Below are 22,723 nucleotides of genomic sequence, written 5' to 3'. Positions count from 1 at the left end.
CGAAAATATTTTCTACAAAAAGAAGAATATTTTTTATTTCCAAATTTTAATTTCTTTATCAATAAATCAAGAAATTGAAATTTGGAAATAAAAAATATTCTCTTCTGCAAGTAAAATCATTGAATTTTTGCAAAGAATTTTATCAAAGAATTTGAAGAGAATAATTCAATTCCTTCGAAAAAATTTTTTATTTATGAAAATAATTGAATTCTCGCGAAGAATTTTATTAAAATTTTTAAAAATCCTAATTAAATACTTTTAAAGAATTTTTTTGAATTTCTTTTAAAATAATGGAGTTTCTTTAAGAATTTTAATTTCAAATTTCGAAAGTAATTGAATTTCATGAAGAAGAAGTTTATTTAAATTGTATTAAAAATAATTGAATTCCTCAGAAGAATTTTATTATTTATGAAAAATAATTTAATTCTTGCGAAGAATTATTGTACTATTTATAAAAATAATTGAATTGTTAGGAAGAATTTATTAAAATTGTAGGAAATAAATGAATTTTATGTAAATATTTGAAAATAATTAAATTCTTTCGAGGGAATTCTATTAAAATTGTTTTGAAAAGAATTAAATTTCTAAAAAGAATTTTATAATTTTTAAAAATAATAATTGAATTCTTTCGTGAAATTTTATTAAAATTTGTTTAAAAATAGTTGAATTTTTGCCAAAAAAAATTTACTATTTATAAAAATGATTGAATTCCTAAGAAGAATTTTATTATTTATGAAAAATAATTTAATAAATTCTTCAAAACATTTTATTATTTTTTCTTTAGCAAATTTCAATAATTTTTTGCTTGAATATTTTTTTTGTCAAATTTTCATTTGGTTGTAAAAAAAATTTTGTTTTCAGTCTAAAAAATAGTTTTTCCATAAATTACGGTTGATTATAAAATTGTTTTGAAAAGAATTGAATTTCTAAAAAGAATTTCACTATTTTTAAATATAATTGATTTCTTTCGTGAAATTTTATTAAAATTTTGTTAAAAATAATTGAATTTTTTCAACAAATTTTACTATTTATAAAAATAATTGAATTCCTCAGAAGAATTTTATTATTTATGAAAAATAATTTTATTCTTGCGAAAAATTTTACAATTTATAAAAATAATTAAATTGTTCCGAAGAATTTATTAAAATTTTAGGAAATAAATGAATGTTATATAAATATTTGAAAATAATTAAATTCTTTCGAGGGAATTCTATTAAAATTATTTCGAAAAGAATTTTATTACCTATTTATAAAAATAATTAAAATGTTTGAATTTCTGTAAAGAATTTTATTAAAATCAAGTATATTCAAAATAATTGAATTCATCAGAAGAATTTTATAATTTTGTGAAAATAATTGAATTTTTTCAAATTTTTTGATGAATATATTTGAAAATTGCATTGAGAGTAATTTAATTTTTATATAGAATTTTTTTGTAATATTTTGAAAATAATTGAATTATTTTTAGAGAATTTTAAATTCTTGTTGAAATTAAATTTTATGGAAATTTTTAAAATTCTTACGTGCAATTTTATTTAAATTAGATAAAAAATAATGTAATTCTTGCAAAGAATTTTAGTATTTATAAAAATAGTTGAATTGGTTTGAAAAATTTATTAAAATTTTTTAGAAATAATTGAATTTTATGGAAATATTTGAATTCTTCTGAATAATATTTGAATTGAATTAAAATTGTTTTGAAAATAATTGAATGCATGCAAAGAATTTTAGTATTTATAAAAATAGTTGAATTTTTTGGAAGAATTTATTAGAATTTTGGAAAATAATTGAATTCTTTTGATAAAAATTTTATAACGAATTAAGAAAAAAATTAAATTCTTTCGTGAAAATTTAATTGAAAATAATTTAATTTTTGCGAAGAATTTTACTATTTAAGAATTGTTTAGAAGGAGTTATTAAAATTTTAGAAAATAATTGTATTCGTTCATAAAATTGTGATAAAAAATAATGTAATTCTTGCAAAAAATTTTACTATTTATAAAAATAATTGAATTCTTGCAAAAAAATTTACTATTTATAAAAATAATTGAATTGTTAGGAAGAATTATATTAAAATTGTTGAAAATATAAACAATAATAATTAATTTTGTACTTAACAAGTGAATTTAAAATTTTTTTTTTTATTATTTTTTATTATAAAATTATTTAAAAATTTATATTTGAAAATAAAAAATTTTTAATTTACATAACAATAATAAATTGAAAATCACGTTCCGCGCGTAACATTTTCTAGTTCAAAATATAATTTGAAATACAAATAAATTCGAATTAATATTGTTAAAAAAAGGAAAAAATCGAGGAGTTTAATTGTTTAATTAAATTAAATTAAATTAATTAATTAATTCTATTTATTTGTTTAATAAAATGAATGAAAAAGAGAATTAAGAATGGTTTTTTGTCAACAGCCACAAAGTATGATGTTCCCGGGTCTTCATCCAATGGCAATGATGTCAACGGCTGGAATGGGTTACAGTTCACGAGGACCGGGACTTTATGGTTCCGGACCTGCACCATATCCTTATCAAAGCAGTCTACCAACTCAACAGGGAGCACCGGCCGGTGGTGACACTCAGGAAACGACATTCTTATACATTCCGAACAACAGTGTTGGTGCTATCATTGGAACTAAGGGTTCCCACATTAGAAACATTATCAGGTTTTCCGGTGCAAGCGTTAAAATTGCACCACTCGAACAGGATAAGCCGGCCGAACAACAAACGGAAAGAAAAGTCACTATCGTCGGATCGCCGGAATCTCAATGGAAGGTAATACACTCGCTTTTCAGTTAATTATCACTTAATAAATTCTTTTTTTAATTTTCCATCAAATTATTGCAATTTCCCATCAGAAAAATTATTCAAATTCCAGTTATTTGCAATTTTTCTGTATAAAAAATTTATTATTTTTCTTTTTTGCGAATTTATTTACTTTATTTTTATTATTGTCATTTATTTTTGCATTGGCGTTTTTTTTTCTCTTTCTGTATAAAATTTTTTCGTATTTTTCTTTTTAGCGTATTTATTTACTTTCTTTTTATTATAAGCATTTATTTTTTCATTTACGTTTTTTAATTTTTTTTCTATTTCTGTATAAAATTATTCAGTATTTTTATTTTTTCATGGAAATTTATTTACTTTTCAAATTTATTTACTTCTAATTTCGTTTGTCATTTATTTTTTCATTGAAATTTTTTTTTCTCTTTTTCCTTTTCTGTATAAAATTATTCAATATTTTTATTTTTTATGAATTTATTTACTTTTGCTACTTATTTACTTATTTTTTTATTATTTATTTTTATTTGTCTCTATTTTTCATTTTATTCTGATTTAATAGTTTTTTATCTTTTGATTTTTTCAATTTTGAAACCTGAAACATTTGGGCAGTTGTTGTATGCAGACAATTCGTCAGAAAAATTCAGGAAAATAAAAATGGAGGGTCCCGTACCGTTCGCGATAATTCTAGCGATAACGGATCCGTTTTATCCATCGACAGTTTTATTCTTAATTTCAAAAAAGGGAAATTTTGATTTTTTTTCCCAACTATTCTCCATAAAATAGAAGCAAAATAATTTTTCTAAACAAATATCAATTTCAAAGCTGTAGTAAATTCAGGAAAGCAGAATTTTCCAGCAAATAGTAAATTTTATTTTTTATTCTTTTTATATAAATTTTTTTCTTATTCTTTTTATATTTTTATTTATTTATTTATTTTTTATTTTAGTTAATTGTTTAAATATTAATTCAATTGATTTTCCTCTCTTTCAGGCGCAGTACTTGATTTTCGAGAAGATGCGCGAAGAAGGATTTGTTGCAGGAACAGAGGACGTGCGATTGACAATTGAAATTCTCGTGCCAAGTGCTCAAGTTGGAAGAATCATTGGCAAAGGCGGTCAAAATGTACGTGAACTTCAACGTGTAACCGGAAGTGTTATCAAATTATCCGAACAACAAGCGACACCGCCAGCAGCCGATGAGGAAACAACTGTTCACATTATTGGTCCCTTCTTCTCCGTTCAGGTAAATTTTACACCCACCTCATTTTTACCCAAATTTTCCCTCTTAATTCGAAAATAAAGTTTTTCTCAAGCTTTCTTAATTTTTTTTACATTTTTTCGAAAAAAATGAAAAAATTTTTCCTATTTTTATTGCTCCATTTCTATAATTTTTATTTCTTAATTTCTATTATTTTTTATTTTTTCATTTCTATTGTACTATTATTTTTTCATTTTTATATATTTTGTTAATTTTATTTTTATTGAAAATCACTTTTTCTTCTAACAGAATTTTTTTTCTTGAACTAATTAATTTTTTTTTGGGAATATTCAAGCATTATTTGTTAAACAATTTGCAACCTGGAACATTTGGGCTTTTTGTTGTAAGCAGACAATTTGTCAGAAAAACCCAGGAAGAAAAAATGGAGGATCCCGTACCGATCGTGATAATTCTAGCGATTTGGATCCGATTTATCCGCCGACAAATTTTTAATTCCCGAAAGGAAGACAAATTTAATTTTTTTTATTCTAAATAATACGAAAGTTGTAATTTAATCCTTCGATGATTTTTTTATTTCTTAAAACAATAAGAAACCGAAAGAAAAATATTTGTAATAGAAAATATTCAAAAAAAAGTAAAAAAAAACTTTAAAAATAGTAAAAGTTGTTAAAAATTGTAAAAAATAGCAGAAAAAAAGAAAAAATAGTAAAAATAGTAGAAAAATGGTAGAAATATTAGAAATATAGTAAAATTAGTAAACAAAAAATTAAAAATAGTAAACAAATTTTAAAATTAAAAATAGTAAAAATATAGTAAAACTACTAAAAAAGATATTAAAAATAGTAAAAAGCCTGGAAAATATAGTAAAATTAGTAAAAAAAATATTAAAAATAGTAAAAAAAAATATTATAAAAATATTTAGAAAAGATAGTAAAATTTATTAAAAAATTGTAAAAAATAGTAAACAAATTTTAAAAGGAGTAAAAATAATAAAAATGTACAGAAAAAATAGTAAAAATAGTTAAAAATTGTTAAAAATAGCAAAAAAAACATGAAAAATATAGTAAAATTACTAAAAAAATGTTAAAAATAGTAAAAAACATTTTAATAATATTTTTAAAAAATAGTAAAAATAACAAAAATATTCAGAAAAATATTAATAATTGAAAAAATAGTAAAAAATCTTTAATAATAATAGCAATAATAAAAATGTTAAGAGAAAATAGTCATATTAGTTTAAACTTGTAAAAAATTTCAAAAAAAAAGGAAAAATAGTAAAAAATGGTTAAAATATCGGAAATATAGTAAAATTATTGAACAAAATATTAAAAAAAAAAAAATACTGAAAATAGTAAAGTTAATAAAAAATATTCAAAAAAAATAGTAAAAATATTAATATTTGAAAAAAATAGTAAGAAAGCTTTAAAATTAGTAAAAATAAAAAAAATGTTCAGAAAAAATAGTAAGAATAGTTAAAAATTATTGTAAAAAAATACCAAGAAAAAATATTCAAAAATGGTAGAAATATTAGAAATATAGTAAATTTAGTAAAAAAAAATATTAAAAATATTAAAAATATAGTAAAATTAGTAAAAAAAATATTGAAGAGAGTAAAAAACATGAAAAATATAGTAAAAATAGTCAAAACAATAAACATATTCAGAAAAAAGTAGTAAAATTATTAAAAAATTGTAAATGAATAGTAAAAATGTTTAAAAAATAGTAAAAATAGTAAATAACATGAGAAATATAGTAAAAATAGTGAAAAATAGAAAAAAATATATCGAGTCGATATTGAGTATTGAAATTAATTTGAATTATTTCGCAGTCGGCGCAGAGAAGAATTCGTGCGATGGTCCTGCAACCAGCGGGTCCAGGCACTGGAACGGGCACCGTTGGCACTCGCGCTGGACGTGGTAGCAGCCAGGAAGGTGGAGTCCGTTCGCGAAGGGACGACAGTGCTACATCTCAGCCAGGAAGCACGACACCTCAGCAAGTTCCATCTCAACAATCGAGCTCGCCCACACAGCAACAACAAAATCAGTAACGTTGACGACGCTCATCAAAAGAAAAAAAAAAAAAAAAACGCCAACTAACGCCTCACGAAATTCCATTTTACTCGGTCGAGGTGGTCTCGTTGCTCTTAGAAAAAACTCTTTCTCATCGCTAAGCACATCTTCTCCAAAAAAAAAAAAAAAACAAGAACCACGAATGGTCAACTCAACAACAAAGAACCATTCTATTCAATTTTTTCCTCTAGCGATACTAAAATCGCTATCTTTGGATTATTTTCGACAACATTTCTCAACATCCCAAGAGAGAGAAAGAGAAGATTAATTCAATATTCGAGACATTGCTTTTTTTCGAATTTTTTTTTTCTTCGAATTTTGAAAAAAATGGATATTCCAGGAGAAAAAGCGTTTTGAAAACGAATCCACCTCGCTGATAAAAAGTGGAGCAACGACGAAACACACACAACCATATTACCTCATTCATTACGGTTAAAGATTTATGATAATGGAAAGTGAAATGAGAAATAACTGACAAAAAAAAGGAACACTTAATATTAAAGTTTAAAATAATATACAGAGAAGTTTAAAAGCTACACTTTACGTTATAAAAAAAAACTGGTTAAATACTACATTACTATTACTACTACTACTATTATTATTGTCACTGCCTAATGGTAGTATTGTTTTTTTCTCGAAATAGATTCAGTTTCTTTTACCGTTTTTTTTTTTATTTTTATTTTTGAATTTAATCCAGAGACACGAATCTTTGATTCGAAAATTTTGAAGAGTTGTTTCAATGAGAGAGTGAGAGAGAGAGTGAGAGTGAGAGAAAGCAGCGACCCCTCGCGATGCAATACCAAAGAAGCGATTACGACGTTTTTCGTATTAAGCGCCTCCAGTTCCTTGCAACAACAAAAGAGAGCGAGGGGCCGATTTATCGCGTTTTTTTTTAAATCTAGAACAATTTTTTTGTTCTAGAAAATAAAAATGCGACATGAGTACGAGGAAGTTGCATACAAAAAAAAAAGAAACTTTATCAGGGATTCTTAATTTACCATGGATGTAATAGTGTGCTAGTGTGCGTGTGTTGAATAATACTATTAATTAATAAATAATTAATTACTCATTAAGATTGAAGAGAAAAGAAAAAAAAAGTTGACCGAACAAGTCGCGACTAAATGACTTTTGTTCTAGTACTTGAGATTTTAAGCCTCAACAACTCTTAAGGAAAATCGAAAGATATTTATCTTCAGGATTTTATTCATCATGACATCGTGTTTTTATCTCGAGAGAATATTTTTATCCTGAGAGAAAATATTTTTTGCAAAATTTTTTGACAAACGTTTACAAATATTATTATTCGAAAATTTGACAAATTTTCGACAGTTTCAACAATTTACTAAAATTTAAATGTAAAAAAAAACAAAGAGATTTGTAAACGTTGATCAAAAATTTATTAAAAAAAAAAAAAAAATCGGACTGACAAAACTGTAATTATTGCTCCTTGAAAAAAAAATTCCTTTTTTAAGGAAGAAATTTTTTTGATACTCTCCAAAAAAATGTTTCTCAAAAGAGAATAAATTTAAGTGAGTTTTTCAAGAAGTATTTTTTCTGAAAAGAATAGTTTTCGTAAAAATAATTCTTGATAAAAAAAAAATGGAGCACTTGGAATTTTCTGAATTCCTTTTTTCCAAAAAGGGAATTTTCTACCTGACGATTAGAGAAAATTATCGTCGGTATTCTTTTCACGGCATTCGGTACGCGTTAAAAAAAAGTACAAAGATATACGAAAGCGAAGTCAAAGAAAAATAAAATTAATTTGCGTCTGTAGGGCGAAATTTTTTTTTTTAAAACGTGTGTATGATTAGGTTTTTTCTTTGAGAGAGATTAGGGACGAGAGAAGGAGAGGAAAAAAGAAGAAATCCTCCTACAACCCCCTCCCCCGTTCTCTTCTCTTCTCTGGTCCATCCCTCTCAGAAAAAAAATTGCGGAGGATAGAGAGAGTAAAAAGAAAAATATGAATATAAGTTTATTTTTGATACATTGTTGGAAAGATCTTAATTAGTCTTTCTTTTTCAATTTTTTTTTTTTTTTAATTTTTTTTTTTGTTAGATGTTTTTAATAACTTAATGAATTTTAACGATATTAAAGGAGTAGGTGGTAGAGTGTGAGGAAGGTTTAAAAAAAAGGGAGGTGAAAAAAAATTTTTTTTCAAATGTAAAAAGAAGAGAGTTTAAAGGCGTAATGAAAAATAAAAAGCGAACTGGTATTTCGCAAGAAATGAGAGAGGGCAAAAAAAAAAGAGAATTAATTAATGGTAAATGGTCGCGCGCAGCTTTTTGGACTGTGTCGCCATGAGGAAAAAGAAATTATAGAAGATTTTAGTCGGATATAAATTGTATAATATATTTAATATATTTCAATGATGCGACAGCGATCTGAACGAAAAAAATCAACGATCGTCGTTTTTATATACAAATCAAGAATTTAAATTCGATGAAAGAATATTTTTGCCTCACAGTTTTATGTGACGCTTTGATTTTCTTTCATTGTGATGCTTTTTATTTATTTTTTTTAACACTTTACGACGATCGTTGTTCAATTTGGATCGCATTCGAATTATTATTATATCAAAGCGTAAATATTTAATGAAAAAAAAATAAAAAATAAATAAATAAAATGAAGATGATGAGATAAAGCGAAAGTGCCAAGGGATTAAATACGGATCTCAAAAAAAGCGGATTTATAAAGAAAAAAAAAAATATATACACAGTATGAAAAATGGAAAACGTCTTTTCAAAAAAAAGTAGTTTACGCTAAAATATTTCAAGGAGACATTTTAAGTAAAAAATTCTTTTAGTACTTTCGACCTGCCTATCAAAATTCCGACAAAAAAAAATGCATCGAAACGACCAAACCTTCCAAACTCTCCTTCAAACACTTGGCTTCGAAAAAAATTTTTGCTTAACAATTCGACTTTTTTTGGATAAATTGAAAATAAATTCTTGGAAAATTGTTCTAAATTCGAAAAAAAGAGCCAAGTGAGGGGGAAAGTTGGCTAGGATGCCATATTAAACAAAACAGTAGCGAAATGCGAGATGCTCTTTCAATTATGTTCGCGATGGCGATAAATAAAAAAAAACGCAAATATTCTCAAAAAAAAAAAAAAAAAAATACCGCCATCCAATCCAAAAAAAGCACCCCCTACCCCTTTTGGACATCTGAACAAAAACCGAAGTATCGCTGAAATTCAAAATTAGCCTAAAATATGAAAAACACACTTCGAGAAAAAAAGAAACTTTTTTGACGCTCTTTTGGTTATTTTTTCGGGATTTTAATTTCCGAGTCAGACGACGAGTTTACAATTCTAAAACTTTGTTGATCGCTCGCAGTTCTCAAGACTCAAATAAAAAGACACAAAAGGCTGATCGCACTCTAGATCGCAATTGTCTTTCAAAATCGTTCCAAAAAGAAAAAAGAAGATATTTTTTAACGAAAAGGGAAAACTCTTCTGCCGACTCCATTTCACTTGATTAAAAAAAAACACACAGTGATTTGATAAAAAAGAAAAAATTGAAAAAAAACCCGCCCGCACGATCGAGAGAAATGTACAAATTTGAAGTTTAAGAGAATGACAAATGGAGGTGCATAGAAATTATTAATATAATTATTATAATAAAAAAGTAACTTAATAGTATTTTTAAAGTTTATTATTGATGAATTAGAATTTAAAAAAAAAGAAAACAAGAGTGACAAACAAATGTACAAATTCGATTAATTAAACTAAATTAAAAATATTAGTCTAAAATGTATTTTTAGTGGGGAAAAATGAAAAAACTTAGAGAAAACTTTTTCGAAAAACATAAATAAATAAATAAACTTTGCATCTTCATAGTTGAGATAATTCTCAGAAAAAAAAATAAATAAATTTTTTCAACTCTCCTTGATCGCAGTTCTCAGGATCGAAAACGGCAATCAATCCGTTCGCGTGAATGATTAATATTTTGAAATTTTCGATTTTTTTTTTGAAAGCAAATTTTTTTATGACAAAAGGAAAAAAAAATGGTGAAAAGAATTGTTAATATACAGGAGGTGAAAAAAAAGAGATTAACGGCAAAGGTTGGATATAAAAAAGAAAAAAATACGAGCAAAAACAATGCACTTTGATATCAAAAGATCAAATAAAATACCGATTGTAAAATCGCACGACGCGATTCGCATGATAGATTATAAAAATGTGTAAAAAAAAAAAAATGAAATCACTAGCAACCAGAATTATACGGCTGCAAAAAAAAAAGATGAAAATATATAAATACAAAATGGGAAACACACACACTCGCATTTCCGGGACTCCATGGTGAAAACTGACTTCCCAGAGTCCGAAAAATGACAAAAATGAATAAAAGAAAACTCAAAATAAACAGTTCAAACAGCTGCTGTCTTACAAGAGACAATTTCCGTGCTTGGAACATTTTTTTTTCTTGTTAAACTTGAATTATTTGGTTTTTCAATTTTATGGCGATTTTGATATTTTTTTTTGAAATTTTATTGTATGGATTTTTTTTGGTAATGAAAATTTTCGGGATTTTTGGGAAAATTTTTTCTAAATGGAAATTTTTTTTAAATTTTTGAATTGAATTTTTAAAATAAAATCCGGAAATTAATTATGGAAATTATAAATTAATTCTAGAAATTGAAATTTCTATTGAAAACTTTCGAAATTAAAATTAATTTTCCCAATTGAAATTAACTTTCGGAATTGAAATTAACCTTCGACATTAAAATTAATTTCACAATTCAAATTAATTTCGCAATTCAAATTAATTTTGCAATTAAAAATTAACTTTCGGAATTAAAATTAAATTCGAAACTAAAATTAACTTTTAAAATTAAAATTAACCAGTAATTTGTAAATTTAAACTTTAAATATTAAAAATTAACTTTGGAAATGAGAAATTAACTTTGAATATTAAAATTAATTCTGGAAATTGTTATTAATTTTTAGAATCAAAATAAAATTTGGAAAATTGAAATTTATTTTGTAAATTATTTGGAGAAATTTTTTTTGCAAATCGAATGTGGAAATTTAAATTAAATTTCGAAATTAAAATTAATTTTTTAATTAAAATTAACTTTGAATATTAAAATTAATTCTGAAAATTGAAATTTATTTTGCAAATTATTTTGAGAAATAATTTTCGAAATAAATCTGAAAATTCAAACTTAATTTTTGAAAATTATTATTTAAATCGATTTTACATAAATTCGTGTTTCTATAAAGAAATTTGAAAATAAATTTTCGGAAAAAATGAATTTTAAATCTTAAGTAAAAAATGAAAAATTTAATTTACTAAATTTTAATTCTTCTCCAATTAATTGTGAAGAAATTATTCTACTATTAAATTATTTGAATTTAAATATTTTATTTAATTGAACAACTCAATTTTTCTGTAATTAATACCAAAAAATGTTTTAACTTTACAAAAAAAAAAACCAAAATATTTGAGTTTGAAAAGAAAAAAACAGTCGAAATCTTCGATTCCAAAAAAAACATCACGGAAATTCAAATTGCACGAGTGCCAGTTAAAAAACAAAACGATGAAAAAAAAGAAAACAAGAAATATTCTAAAGAGCCACTGTCTGCACACCAGCGCACAGTTAATTATAAAAAAATATAAAAATACTATACAAAAAAAAATCCAGGGAATTCACCCCATATAATATAATATTACACACGCGGAAAGATTCTGTCTATATAATATCGCCGATTCAATGCGAAACGGGAGAAGACATAACTAGTTAATAATAGTTTGATAGTTAATAGGAATAGGATGCGCTAGAATTGGGTTCATTCATTTTGGGCTTTAGTATTAGTTTTTCGATTTCGAGCAGGGTAGAAAAAAAAATTGAATTTTTTTCCCCCCCTATTCTGTGACTCTAAAAAAGCAAAAAAAAAAATACAATTCTAATTTTTATCCCATAAATCGAGAAAAACCTAATTAATTATTGTTAAGAAAAAGAGAATAATAATTTTTGTTTAGAGTTCAGAATATGGCCAAGATCGGAGGGCCTTATTCAAAGACAAAAAAGTTGGGCATTGTTGTTATTGTGAAAAAGGTTCACGTTCATATATCGCTAACAGATAATATATCAAGAAAAAAAAAGAAAATGAAACGCGTTGATAAATAGTCTAAGATTTAAATTGGCAGCAGCTAGAAATTTAAGACGAATGATTGAGACTGCAATTTTTTTTTAAGAATCACTTCCTAAAAAAAAATTGGATTTTTCCAATTTCTTTGAAAATTTACATACCTTTGGAATTAAGGGGTTTTAATGTTAAAGTTGGAAGGATTCTTAAAAAATATATATTTTTTTTTTTTGAATGTATGAAAAGTGTATAAATGAATTTTTAGGGATAAATGTTGCGTTGAAAGGTGTTTTTTTTTTAATTATATTATCTATTATTATCTTATTGTTGCCGATGATGGGCATTATCAGAAATCCGCGCGGGTACGTAACTTATTCTACTATAAAACACAACACCTTCCTTTTTTTGTACATATTTATTTATGTATCTATATATATAAATATATATATTTACACGCATTTAATTATACACTAAAGAAAAAAAAAATACACAAAACACATAAATAAGCAGATTTGTATAGCCGGTATATTATACATTTATATATTTACTCTAGCGCTTCGATCTTGCCGAAGGTGACCTTAAAAATCCGCAACTGGCATTAGAGACAAACAATAGCGAGAATTAAAAAAAAAATAATTGAAAATAACTGAAAATAATTAAAAATAATTAAAAATAATTTTAAATAATAACTGAAAATAGTTAAAAAGAAATACAAAATAATTACAAAATAAATTTTATATATATTAAATTATATATACTAATATTAGCAATGAATCTAAGATTTCCAATAAAAAAAAAATGAAAAACGGAATTTTTTTCGGAATATCGGAATATTTAAAAACACGAAAAAACGCTTATTTCGAATTTTAAAATTCAATTCATTAAATTATTAATTATTAATTATTAATTATTAATTATTAAATTATAATAATTAAAGATTAAAAAAAAATTATTAAACTGCCATTTTCTAAAAAGCGTTTTCTTTTTATAGTGTTTTTATGATACTAAAACCCAAAATTAATAATCCGCGAGTCTGGGAAATTTGAAACGAGGCGCGCACATGTTTTTTGGTTCTAATTTTTGTGGAAAATAAATTTGAAGCATTCAGAGTAGAATAAACTACCTCATGTTCTTCGATTTTTCCCCTACAATTTTTGAGAAAAATCGGGAATAAAAAGTGGTCTCAAAGTTGATCCAATTTTTTTTATGATAAAAATCGCGTTTTTATTGGACTTTTTATACTGAAAAAAAATTTCGCAGAAAAAAACCCCTTTAAAAAAAAATAATGTTTTTTATCGCATAAAAAAGCCGAAAATCGAGTTTATGTTTCGGCAAAATAAAAACAAAAAACGAAAAAACCCGCTCAAATAACGCGCATTCTATTCGGCTTTTTTGATAAATTATACACATTTTTGCTCATGAAAATATTTTTTTTTTTTTGTTTTTTTATTAAAATAGTGACAAAAAAAAGCGCGTAATCAGCCAACGAGACGAGGGATACTGACAAGCGATCAGGATCGAAATAAAAAAAAAGATGATTTTCTTTTTGAGTAAATAAGTAATAAGAAATAAGAAGAATAAAAAAAAACCGTTCGAAGGCGCGCGTGAAACGTTTTCAATGTTTACAACAACTTGAAAACTGTTGGCAAAACACAAATTTTCTTAAATAATATTTCTAGAGATAAAAACGTTTAATGACGATTTTTTTGCATGCATACGTGAGAAAGTAAAAAAAAGATGAAAATCCATAAAATAATCGATGAATTTTTCAAATTGACACGACGTCAATTTGACACGACACTATAATCAATTTTATTTTATTTTTTTTTTGTTTATACGTAATCATGATACTTAAGTTTTTCTTATATACCTCAATATAGTTACGCATTGCCGACGGAGTCAACCTCCGCGCTTGCATTTGTTTCGCACTTGCTACAATATTATATTATTGATAATCAATTTTTTTATTCTAATTACCCCCTTTTTTTTTGCATTTTGTTTCGGGACTCGTTCGAATGGCTTCTTTTCTGGTCAGTTTTTTGTTATTTGGAACATTGAAAGAAAATTGGAGCAAAAAAAAAAAAAATTAATTATAGTAAATAAATAAAAATTTGGATTAAAAATCGTTTTATTTGTAAAGGAATGATGGCTTTTGATTGAAAAAGGTATTTTCTATTCGAAGGATATTTTATTTGTAAAGTATTTCGATAAGGAAAAAATTTCGATTTGAAAATATTGACTATTTTCGAAAAAAAAGTATTTCGATTTTTTAATAGATAAAATTTTTCGACATTAATACCAATTTCGGTTGAAAATACAAATTTGGGAAAAGTAATTTTAATTTAAGAGTTTTTTTTAAATTAAAAATCTTTTTTTATGGAAAATACTTTTAGTGCGAATTATTTTGAATTAAAAATACTTTCAACTGCAGATATTTTTATTAATAATACTTTTAACAGCAGGAGTTTTTAATAAAAATAGTTTTCAACTGCAGGTATTTTGAATTAAAAATACATTTAATTGCAAGTATTTTGAATTAAAAATACTTTTAATTTCGGGTACTTTTATTAATAATACTTTCAATTACAAGAATTTTTAATAAAAATATTTTTTCAACTGCAGGTATTTTGAATTAAAAATTCTTTCAATTGTAAGTATTGGATTAAAAAATATTTTGAATTGCAAGTATTTCGAATTAAAAATACTTTGCTTTAAAAGTAATTTTAGTAAGAAATATTCTTAATTAAAAAACACTTTTAGTGGAAAATATTTTCAATCAAAAATATTTTTAATGAAAAATACTTTGAATTTAAAATACTTTTAGTGAAAAATATTCTGAATTGAAAGTATTTTGAATTGAAAATACTTCTAATTAAGAATACTTCGAATTAAAAGTTCTTTTAATGGGGAATATTTTGAATCAAAAATACTTTTAATGAAAAATATTCGGAATTAAAAATTTTTTAATTTAAAATTATTTGTAGTTAAAAATACTTAGAATGAAGAACACTTTGAATTAAAAATACTTTCAACGAAAAGTATTTTTAACTAAAATACTTTTATCTAAAAATACTTTTAACTAAAAATACTTTTAACTAAAAGTATTTTTAACTAAAAATAGTTTTAGCTAAAAGTATTTTTAACTAAAAACACTTTTAGTGAAAAATACTTGAAAGTTAAAATACTTGAAGTGAAAAATATTTTTAATGAAGAATACTTAAAGTTAAAAATACTTTTAATGAAAAATTATTTATTTAACTAAAAATACTTTTAGTGAAAAATACTTGAAGTTAAAAATATTTTTAATGAAGAATACTTAAAGTTAAAAATACTTTTAATGAAAAATACTTAAAATTAAAAATACTTTTGATAAAGAATACTCTGAATTGAAAATTATAAATACTTTTAAGTAAAAATACTTCAAGTTAAAAATACTTTTAATGAAGAATACTCCGAATTAAAAATACTTTCATCGAAAAATACTTTTTCTACTCTAATAGAAGATACGAAAAAATAAAATTTCAAGTAGGAAAATTTTTTTTCAGTGAGAAGATAATTTCAATGTGAAACGATATCAAAAAGAAAAAAAAAGAATGAAAAGAAAAAAAGAAAAATGAAGAGAAGAAAAAAATGAAGAAAAGAAAATGCAGTGAGAAAAGATTCTACTTTCGAGACGGGTCTCGCGATTTTTTTAATTGTCATAATTAAATCCTTGTTTTTTTCTCTACTTTAGTTTACTTTAATCGCTACTATCAAACAATAAAACTCGTTCTACTATACGACTACTAATATTACAATTTCTACTGCTAGTGCTTCTACTATAAAAATACTACTACTACTACTTTTTGTGTCTTTTTGATAAATGATAATTAAAAAGTCTATTCGATAATGGGAATTAATTCGCTAAAAAAAAAAGAATGAAATAATTCACTGACGTGTGATTAAGAACGCGTTTCTTCATTAAAACTAAAAAGAGAAAATCAATATTACGGATTTTTTTTCGTAATATATTTGCGTTTGGTAATCAAAAAGAGACGTTCACATAAAATAGGCTATCGTTTTTCACAAGGATAATTTAATAAAAAAAAAAAGTATATATATATAAAAATAAGAAAATTCTTGCACGGTAAAAGAAAGTGGAATAATGAGATGAATTCGTTTTTCTTTTTCAAAAACAAATATTTTGAAACTAAATTTTCTTCACTAATTTTTGAAAATTAAAAGATTTTTTACTCAAAAATAAATTTTTTATAAATTATTAATTTATAAAAATTAAACAAAAAAAGATGAAAATTTACCAAAAAAAAAAAAAATTTCTGAAATTAAATTCGAAACGAAAAAAAAAGAAAACAATCTCTCTTTTATTCTCTTTCTTGGCCTCCGTTTCGTACAAAAATAAAAATTATATATTAAAATTCTAGACAAAACGGATACGGTGTCTTTTAGTGGATAATGTTTAACGGTTACTGAATATATAGATATACGGATAATCATTATTAAGTACACGAAGCATTTAAAATAAAATTAAAAAAAAAAATAAAAAAATAAATAGGCATTAAGGATTGAAAACAAGTGACTTCCCTCCAGATACAAAAAAAAATCCAAAAATTTGTCTCGAAAATACTTTGTTTCACCACTTCTCTTTCGATACGAAAAAAATTTACAAAATTCAAAAAAAAAGTACCCAACACTTTCGATTTAATCCCAATTTCTGGAGGGGACGATTCTTACTCTAGGAATCCTGATTAAAAAATTCGATAAATTGGTTAAAACCATAAAAAAAATTATAATAACAAAAAAAAACGTGCACTAAGAAGAAAAAAAGAAAGAAAATTTTCTGTTATAAAAAACTTTTCTCTTAAAAAAAGTATTTTTTTGGAAAAAAAATTTCTCGCGATAGAAAAAATATACACTTACACTTACACAACAATTACAATTACAAACAACAGAAACAACACCACAAAAAATACATATGATTATTGAATATTATATCTCCAAATATATTATGTACCTTTATACCATATACTTCATATATATTTTATCGGTATCGCTTTTTTATCACTCAACACGCTGAGCGAAATAGAGCGAAGATGATGTATGAAAAGTGGGAGGAATTATTATTACTTTTTTTTTTTTTTTTTTTTTCTTTTATAATGATAATAAATATCTACAGTAATGTTATTTCTTATTGAGAGAAAAAAGATGTCCTTTTTTTAAGGCGCCGTTATTTTAAATACATATTATAAAAAAAAAGAAGAAAACAGTTATTTAAACCGTGAAAAAAAACTAATAAACAAATCATAAGTGCAATAGTTATTTACAATAGACAGGGATTTTTAATTAAGATCCATCGTCTTTTCTTTGCGAGGACTTCTCCGATCGCTAATTAAATAGTGGATCGTGGAAAATATTCAGGTTTACCAGCCGAAATGCAAATTTTTTTTATTTGATAAATTTTTGTTTTCTTTTTTCTATTGATTTTTAAAAAATTTAAAAAGAAAAAAATGAAAGAAAGAGATTTCATCCCTTTCTTTCAATATTTTCTTTCTAAATTTTTTTCTTTTAATTTTTCTCCTTTTTTCATTTTTTATTCCTTTCTATTTTTTTCTCCTTTCTTTATTTTTTCCCCATTCTTTATTTTTTCCCGTTCTTTAATTTTTCCCTTTTTTTTAATTTTTTCCCTTTCTTTAATTTTTCTTCTTTTTCATTTTCTTCCCTTTCTTTACCTTTATTTCCCTTCTCTTTTCTTTTTCTTATTTTTTTCCCCGTTTCTTCAATTTTTTCTTCTTTTCTAATTTTTTTTCTTTTACTTTTTCCCTTCAAAAAAAAAAAAAAAAAAAGAAAAAATTCGTTTTATTCTCGAAAATGAAACGAAGAATTGAAATAATATTTTTTGGCCCCTCCATCAAACCGGCTGGTGAATCCGAAAATTTGCAGTGACTGCGGAATCGGAGACGGTCACTCGCGAAAGTGGCGATGTGATCGAATTCACACACAAAACTACCTCGCAAATTTTTTTTAAGCCGCAACAAAATAGTTAATAACTCATTAAGTAGCAAAAAAAAAAAATAAATAATCACACCCAAAATCTAGAAAATCTAGAATCTAAATAATGTACAATCTAGAAAATCTAGAATCTAGAGAATCTAGAAAATCTGGAATCTAGAAAATCTAGAAAATCTAGAATTCAGAAAATCTGGAGTCTAGAAAATCTAGAATCTAGAGAATCTAGAAATTTGAAAATCTGGAAATTAGAGTATCTGGAAATTAGAAAATCTGGAATCTAGAAAATCTAGAAAAACAGTTAGCCTTTTTTGAAAATAAAAAACTATTAGATCGTACAATGCGAATTTTCTATATTCTCTATATAACAATAGTAATGAATAAAATAATAAATATCTAATAATTATAAATGTGATCGACTGCATCTCAAGTGTACAGATTTTTTTTACAAATATTTACAATGTGAAAAAAAAATCTAATCGTAAATTGCAATAGAAAAACCCGAAAACTGCCTACTAATAATTAGTAATTATCAATTATCAACTATCAATTATCTGTTATCAATTATCAATAATTAATTATTAATTATTAATTATGAATATTGATTATTTTGTCAATATTGATCAGCAGTTATTAATTTTATATCAATATTGACTATCAGTTATTAATTTTATCAACATTGATTATTAATTATCAATTATTAATTATTAATTATTAATTATTAATTATTAATTATCATTATTAATTATTAATTATCAATTATCATTATTAATTATTAATTTTTCAATTACAAAAAACAGAAAAACAAAAAATAACAAAATAGTGATAATCGCTGTACGATCCCCTCAATTAAACCTATCTTCCAATTCCCCATTTATTTTCTTCGCTGTTTTCGTTAAGTGTTTTTTTTTTAATTCGATTTGCTGAATTATTGAATAGAATTATATATAAATATAGATTTTTTTATATCTATATAAATGTGTATGTGTATCAAAAAAGGAAAAAGAAAAAAAAGTTGTCAAATGTCATTTAAATCGATTGAATTCGAATTTTTCCTACATTGAAAAAATTCAATCGATTTTTAGTCGATAATTGTTTCCCCACCCCCCAAAAAAACCCCAAACCTCCCCCCCCCGTTAAATTGGGAAATTTTTTTTTTTTATATTATATTGGAGATTGTTCAGTTGGTTTTTCTTTATATTTGTTGATAAAAAAAGAAAAGAAGTAATTCGCCATTAATCTGGATACAAAAAAAAAAAAAATAGTTGAAGTGAATGATTGATGATCGATAGAACAATTATTAAAAATAAAGAAATGAATTGTGTTCGCGAACTCTGACACACTTTTGACGGTTTCTTTTTTTTGAGTTACTTCTTTGCAAAAAAAAGGGGAGAATTTGTTTTTTGTGACTATTTTTTACTCTCCTGCTTTTTTTTTTAAAAAAGGAAACTCGAAAAAAATACCGTTTTCTTAAAATTTGTATGTAAATAGTTTTTCGTCAACTCGTTATTAGCGAATTTTTTTTTCTTTAGGAAAAAAGAACTTATTTTCGTTCGGAAATATTCGATGATAAAAAAAAATTTTTTAGACAAAATTTGAAGAAAAAAGTTCTTTTTCTGTGAAAAATTCGCTATGACTGGGTTAGTAAAATGTCAGAGTCGTTAAAATCTGTTATATTTCGTCGTATCGGATCGAAAGTTGTTCGTTGAAAAAAAAAAAAAAAATAGGAAAAAGAAAGATTTTTTTCTGGAAAAAAAGATTTTTTTTTTTGAACACACGATTTGAATACGACGACTTTGTTATTATTCCGAAATCTGTTAGATTTTTGTCCTTACAATTTAGCGTTAAATAGAAAAAAAAGGTAATGAAAAGTAGATTGCCGTTGTGTTTTTTCTTTCTTTCTTCACATTAATGAAAGTGAAATAGAGCGATTTTGCAAATGAAAAACGAAAAAGAAGGAAAAACGCTTTTTAGCGTCGAGGCACATAAACGCCCTCACGGAAAAAACAATTATCGAAAAAAAATGTTCGAAAAAAAATTGCAAAAAGTTTGAAAAAATTTGAAAAAGTTTTAAAAAGTTTGAAAAAAGTTTGCAAAAAATTCGCAATTTTTAGAAACATTTTTTTGTCGATATTCGTTTAAGTCGAGAGTTGCAAAAGCCAATTCAAAAGAAGCGCAAAGCACGTACGATCGATCGTCAAAATTCAAATTTGGATTCAATGGAAAAAAATTAAAAAAAAAAAATCGATCGTCTATACCAATTTATTTCGAAATTGTAAGAAATTAAATTTTTCTTGAATTGTAAATTTACTTTCGAAAGAGACATATTATACAAAGAAAAAAAGGGATTCTTAAAGTTTAACATATGTGTTTAGATGCTAAAGCGAAAATTGGAAAAAAAAGCCAGATAAAAAAAAAATTGTGCAAAACGATTTAACTAAGCATTTAAGTAGTAGAAGAGCAAAAAAAAAGAGAAGAAGGAAAACGTTTTTAAATCATATACAAATATATGTACAATAATTAGTATCGCTCGATAAAAAAAAAATGTTTTTTTTATCATCTGTCCGAAAATCCGTGCGAAATCCAATTTTGTTTTCTATTTCTAGCTTTACTTATTATGTACTTTGGCCTTTGTGAATGCTTACACAAGAATCATATATATATAAGATTTCCATAGTCCACAAAAGAAAATCAATTCCTTGATTTTTGTTTTCCAAAAAAAAAGAAGGCACTTGCGAAATTTTTCATTTTTGATTTTAATCGTATTTTTTCTTTTATCACACACTGATTCCATATATTTTCTCATTTATAAATTATACAATTTATTCCAAATTTTATTATTTCTTTTTTCAAAAAAAAAAAAAAAAATTCTTTTTGCCTTAGTTTCTTAATTAATTTTTCTTCTTCTTTAATTTTTTTTTTCATTCCTCACACTCTTTTTTTTCATAATATTGTATGAGAAGAAATTTTTCTTTTGTATATTTAATTGTAAAATCGTTTATGTATATTTTTTCTATTATTATTTTGTTTATTATTTTTTATTATTTTGTAATTAATTTCGTGAGAATTAGTGATTGATTTTTGAAAAAAAATTCAAAAAACATGAACTTTATTTTAGAGAGAAAGAAAGAAAGAGAGAGAGAGAGAAAGTAAGAGAGTAAGAGAAAGTGAGATAGAGAAAAAGAGATTCTACAAATGCCAAGGACAATGGAAAACAAATCAATTTATGATGAATTTTATGTGTAACATTCGATCGAGGATTGTATGTAATTGTATATATATGAGTACAATGCAGTCCATGAGTTTAAGATACATTCTCCTTTTTCTACTGTGAAAAAAATAAATTATTCTAGTTAATAAAAAAAAAATAAAAATGTGTTGTTCATATTTTCCATTTTTCCTTTTTTCTTCCTGTTTTTTTCCTGTTTTTCTATTTTTTTTTTTTTTTTAGTTAGATAAGTGTATTAATTATTAAATATTCAATTAATTTAGTCTGATATTCATTTAAGAATAATTTTGTTATTTACATTAATTTTTTTTACTTACGCAATAAGTGCAAATAAAAAAAGAAATTTTCAATCTTATCTTTTAATTTTACTAGAAAAAAAGAATTTGTAATTTTTTTCTTCAATTTTACTATAGAAAAAAAAGAATTTGATTTTTCCTTTTATTAAAAAATTTTAATAAAAATTTAATTCAATTTTATTAAAAAAAAGAGCTTGGAATTTTTTGCTTTGATTTTAGAATAAAATTAAAAAAGAATTTCCAGCCTTTCTTTATTTAATTTTCTAAAAAACTTTGTTTAAATTAAAAAAATTTAAAAAAAATGATTAATTTAATTATAAATTGAATGTTCAGAAAATTTTACTAATTATTCAATTATACACGAAAAAGAGCAATAAAGTATAGCAATTATTACTTCTGTTGAAAAATTACAAATTTCTATAATTTCTGCTTTAATTTTTATTATTTCTAAAAAAGTCTTCTTTATCAATTTTTATACGAAGATTTACTTTCAAAACAGCAAAATTTTTTCCAAAAAGAGTAAAAATTGTCATAAAAAAATTTTATTCGTTTTTTTTTTGAAAACGGTAAAAATTACATTCAATTCAGTGAATTTTACTAAATTTTAGATTTAATACTGTAAAATTTACTAAATAAATTACTGAATATTCCAAAAGCAGTAAAAATTGCCGCAAAAATTTCTAAAAATTTTAATTTTACTATAATAAGTACAGTAAAAATTAGTTTATTAATTTTTTTGGATACAGTAAAATTTATACCCAATTCAGTAAATTTTACTGGATTTTAGATTTTACACTGGTAAAATTTACTTTTTATTTATATTTACCATATATAAGAAAACAAATCTTAATTTAAGATAAGAAAATAATAATAAATTGATAAATAAAATATTAGTGTGTAAATAAATGAAAAATTTATAAACCAAATAATAAATTAAATGTTAATAAAAAAATATCAACTAATGAGAATTAATAATCTAAATATTAATAACTATATATTTATCTATTATTAAATTATAATTA

At 23.8% G+C, this 22,723-nt stretch overlaps 1 protein-coding gene across 5 annotated transcripts in view; it reads left to right on the top strand.

Moving 5' to 3' along the window:
• LOC122508477 (insulin-like growth factor 2 mRNA-binding protein 1) overlaps positions 1-6,745 on the top strand; it is a 59,444-nt gene extending 52,699 nt beyond the window's left edge. For all 5 annotated transcript variants that reach the window (XM_043621854.1, XM_043621855.1, XM_043621857.1 and 2 more), the window contains 3 exons: positions 2,427-2,786; positions 3,786-4,037; positions 5,842-6,745. In XM_043621854.1, the coding sequence (XP_043477789.1) occupies positions 2,427-2,786; positions 3,786-4,037; positions 5,842-6,060 (831 nt within the window). In that variant the 3' untranslated portion in view covers positions 6,061-6,745. The remainder of the gene's footprint in view (positions 1-2,426; positions 2,787-3,785; positions 4,038-5,841) is intronic.
• The last annotated feature ends 15,978 nt before the right edge of the window (positions 6,746-22,723 follow it).

This window comes from Leptopilina heterotoma, unplaced genomic scaffold (genome assembly GCF_015476425.1).
Source record: "Leptopilina heterotoma isolate Lh14 unplaced genomic scaffold, ASM1547642v1 Lhet_54, whole genome shotgun sequence".
Taxonomy (NCBI): domain Eukaryota; kingdom Metazoa; phylum Arthropoda; class Insecta; order Hymenoptera; family Figitidae; genus Leptopilina; species Leptopilina heterotoma.
Note: the sequence above shows the minus strand (reverse complement) of the source record. Positions and strands in the feature narration are given on the sequence as shown.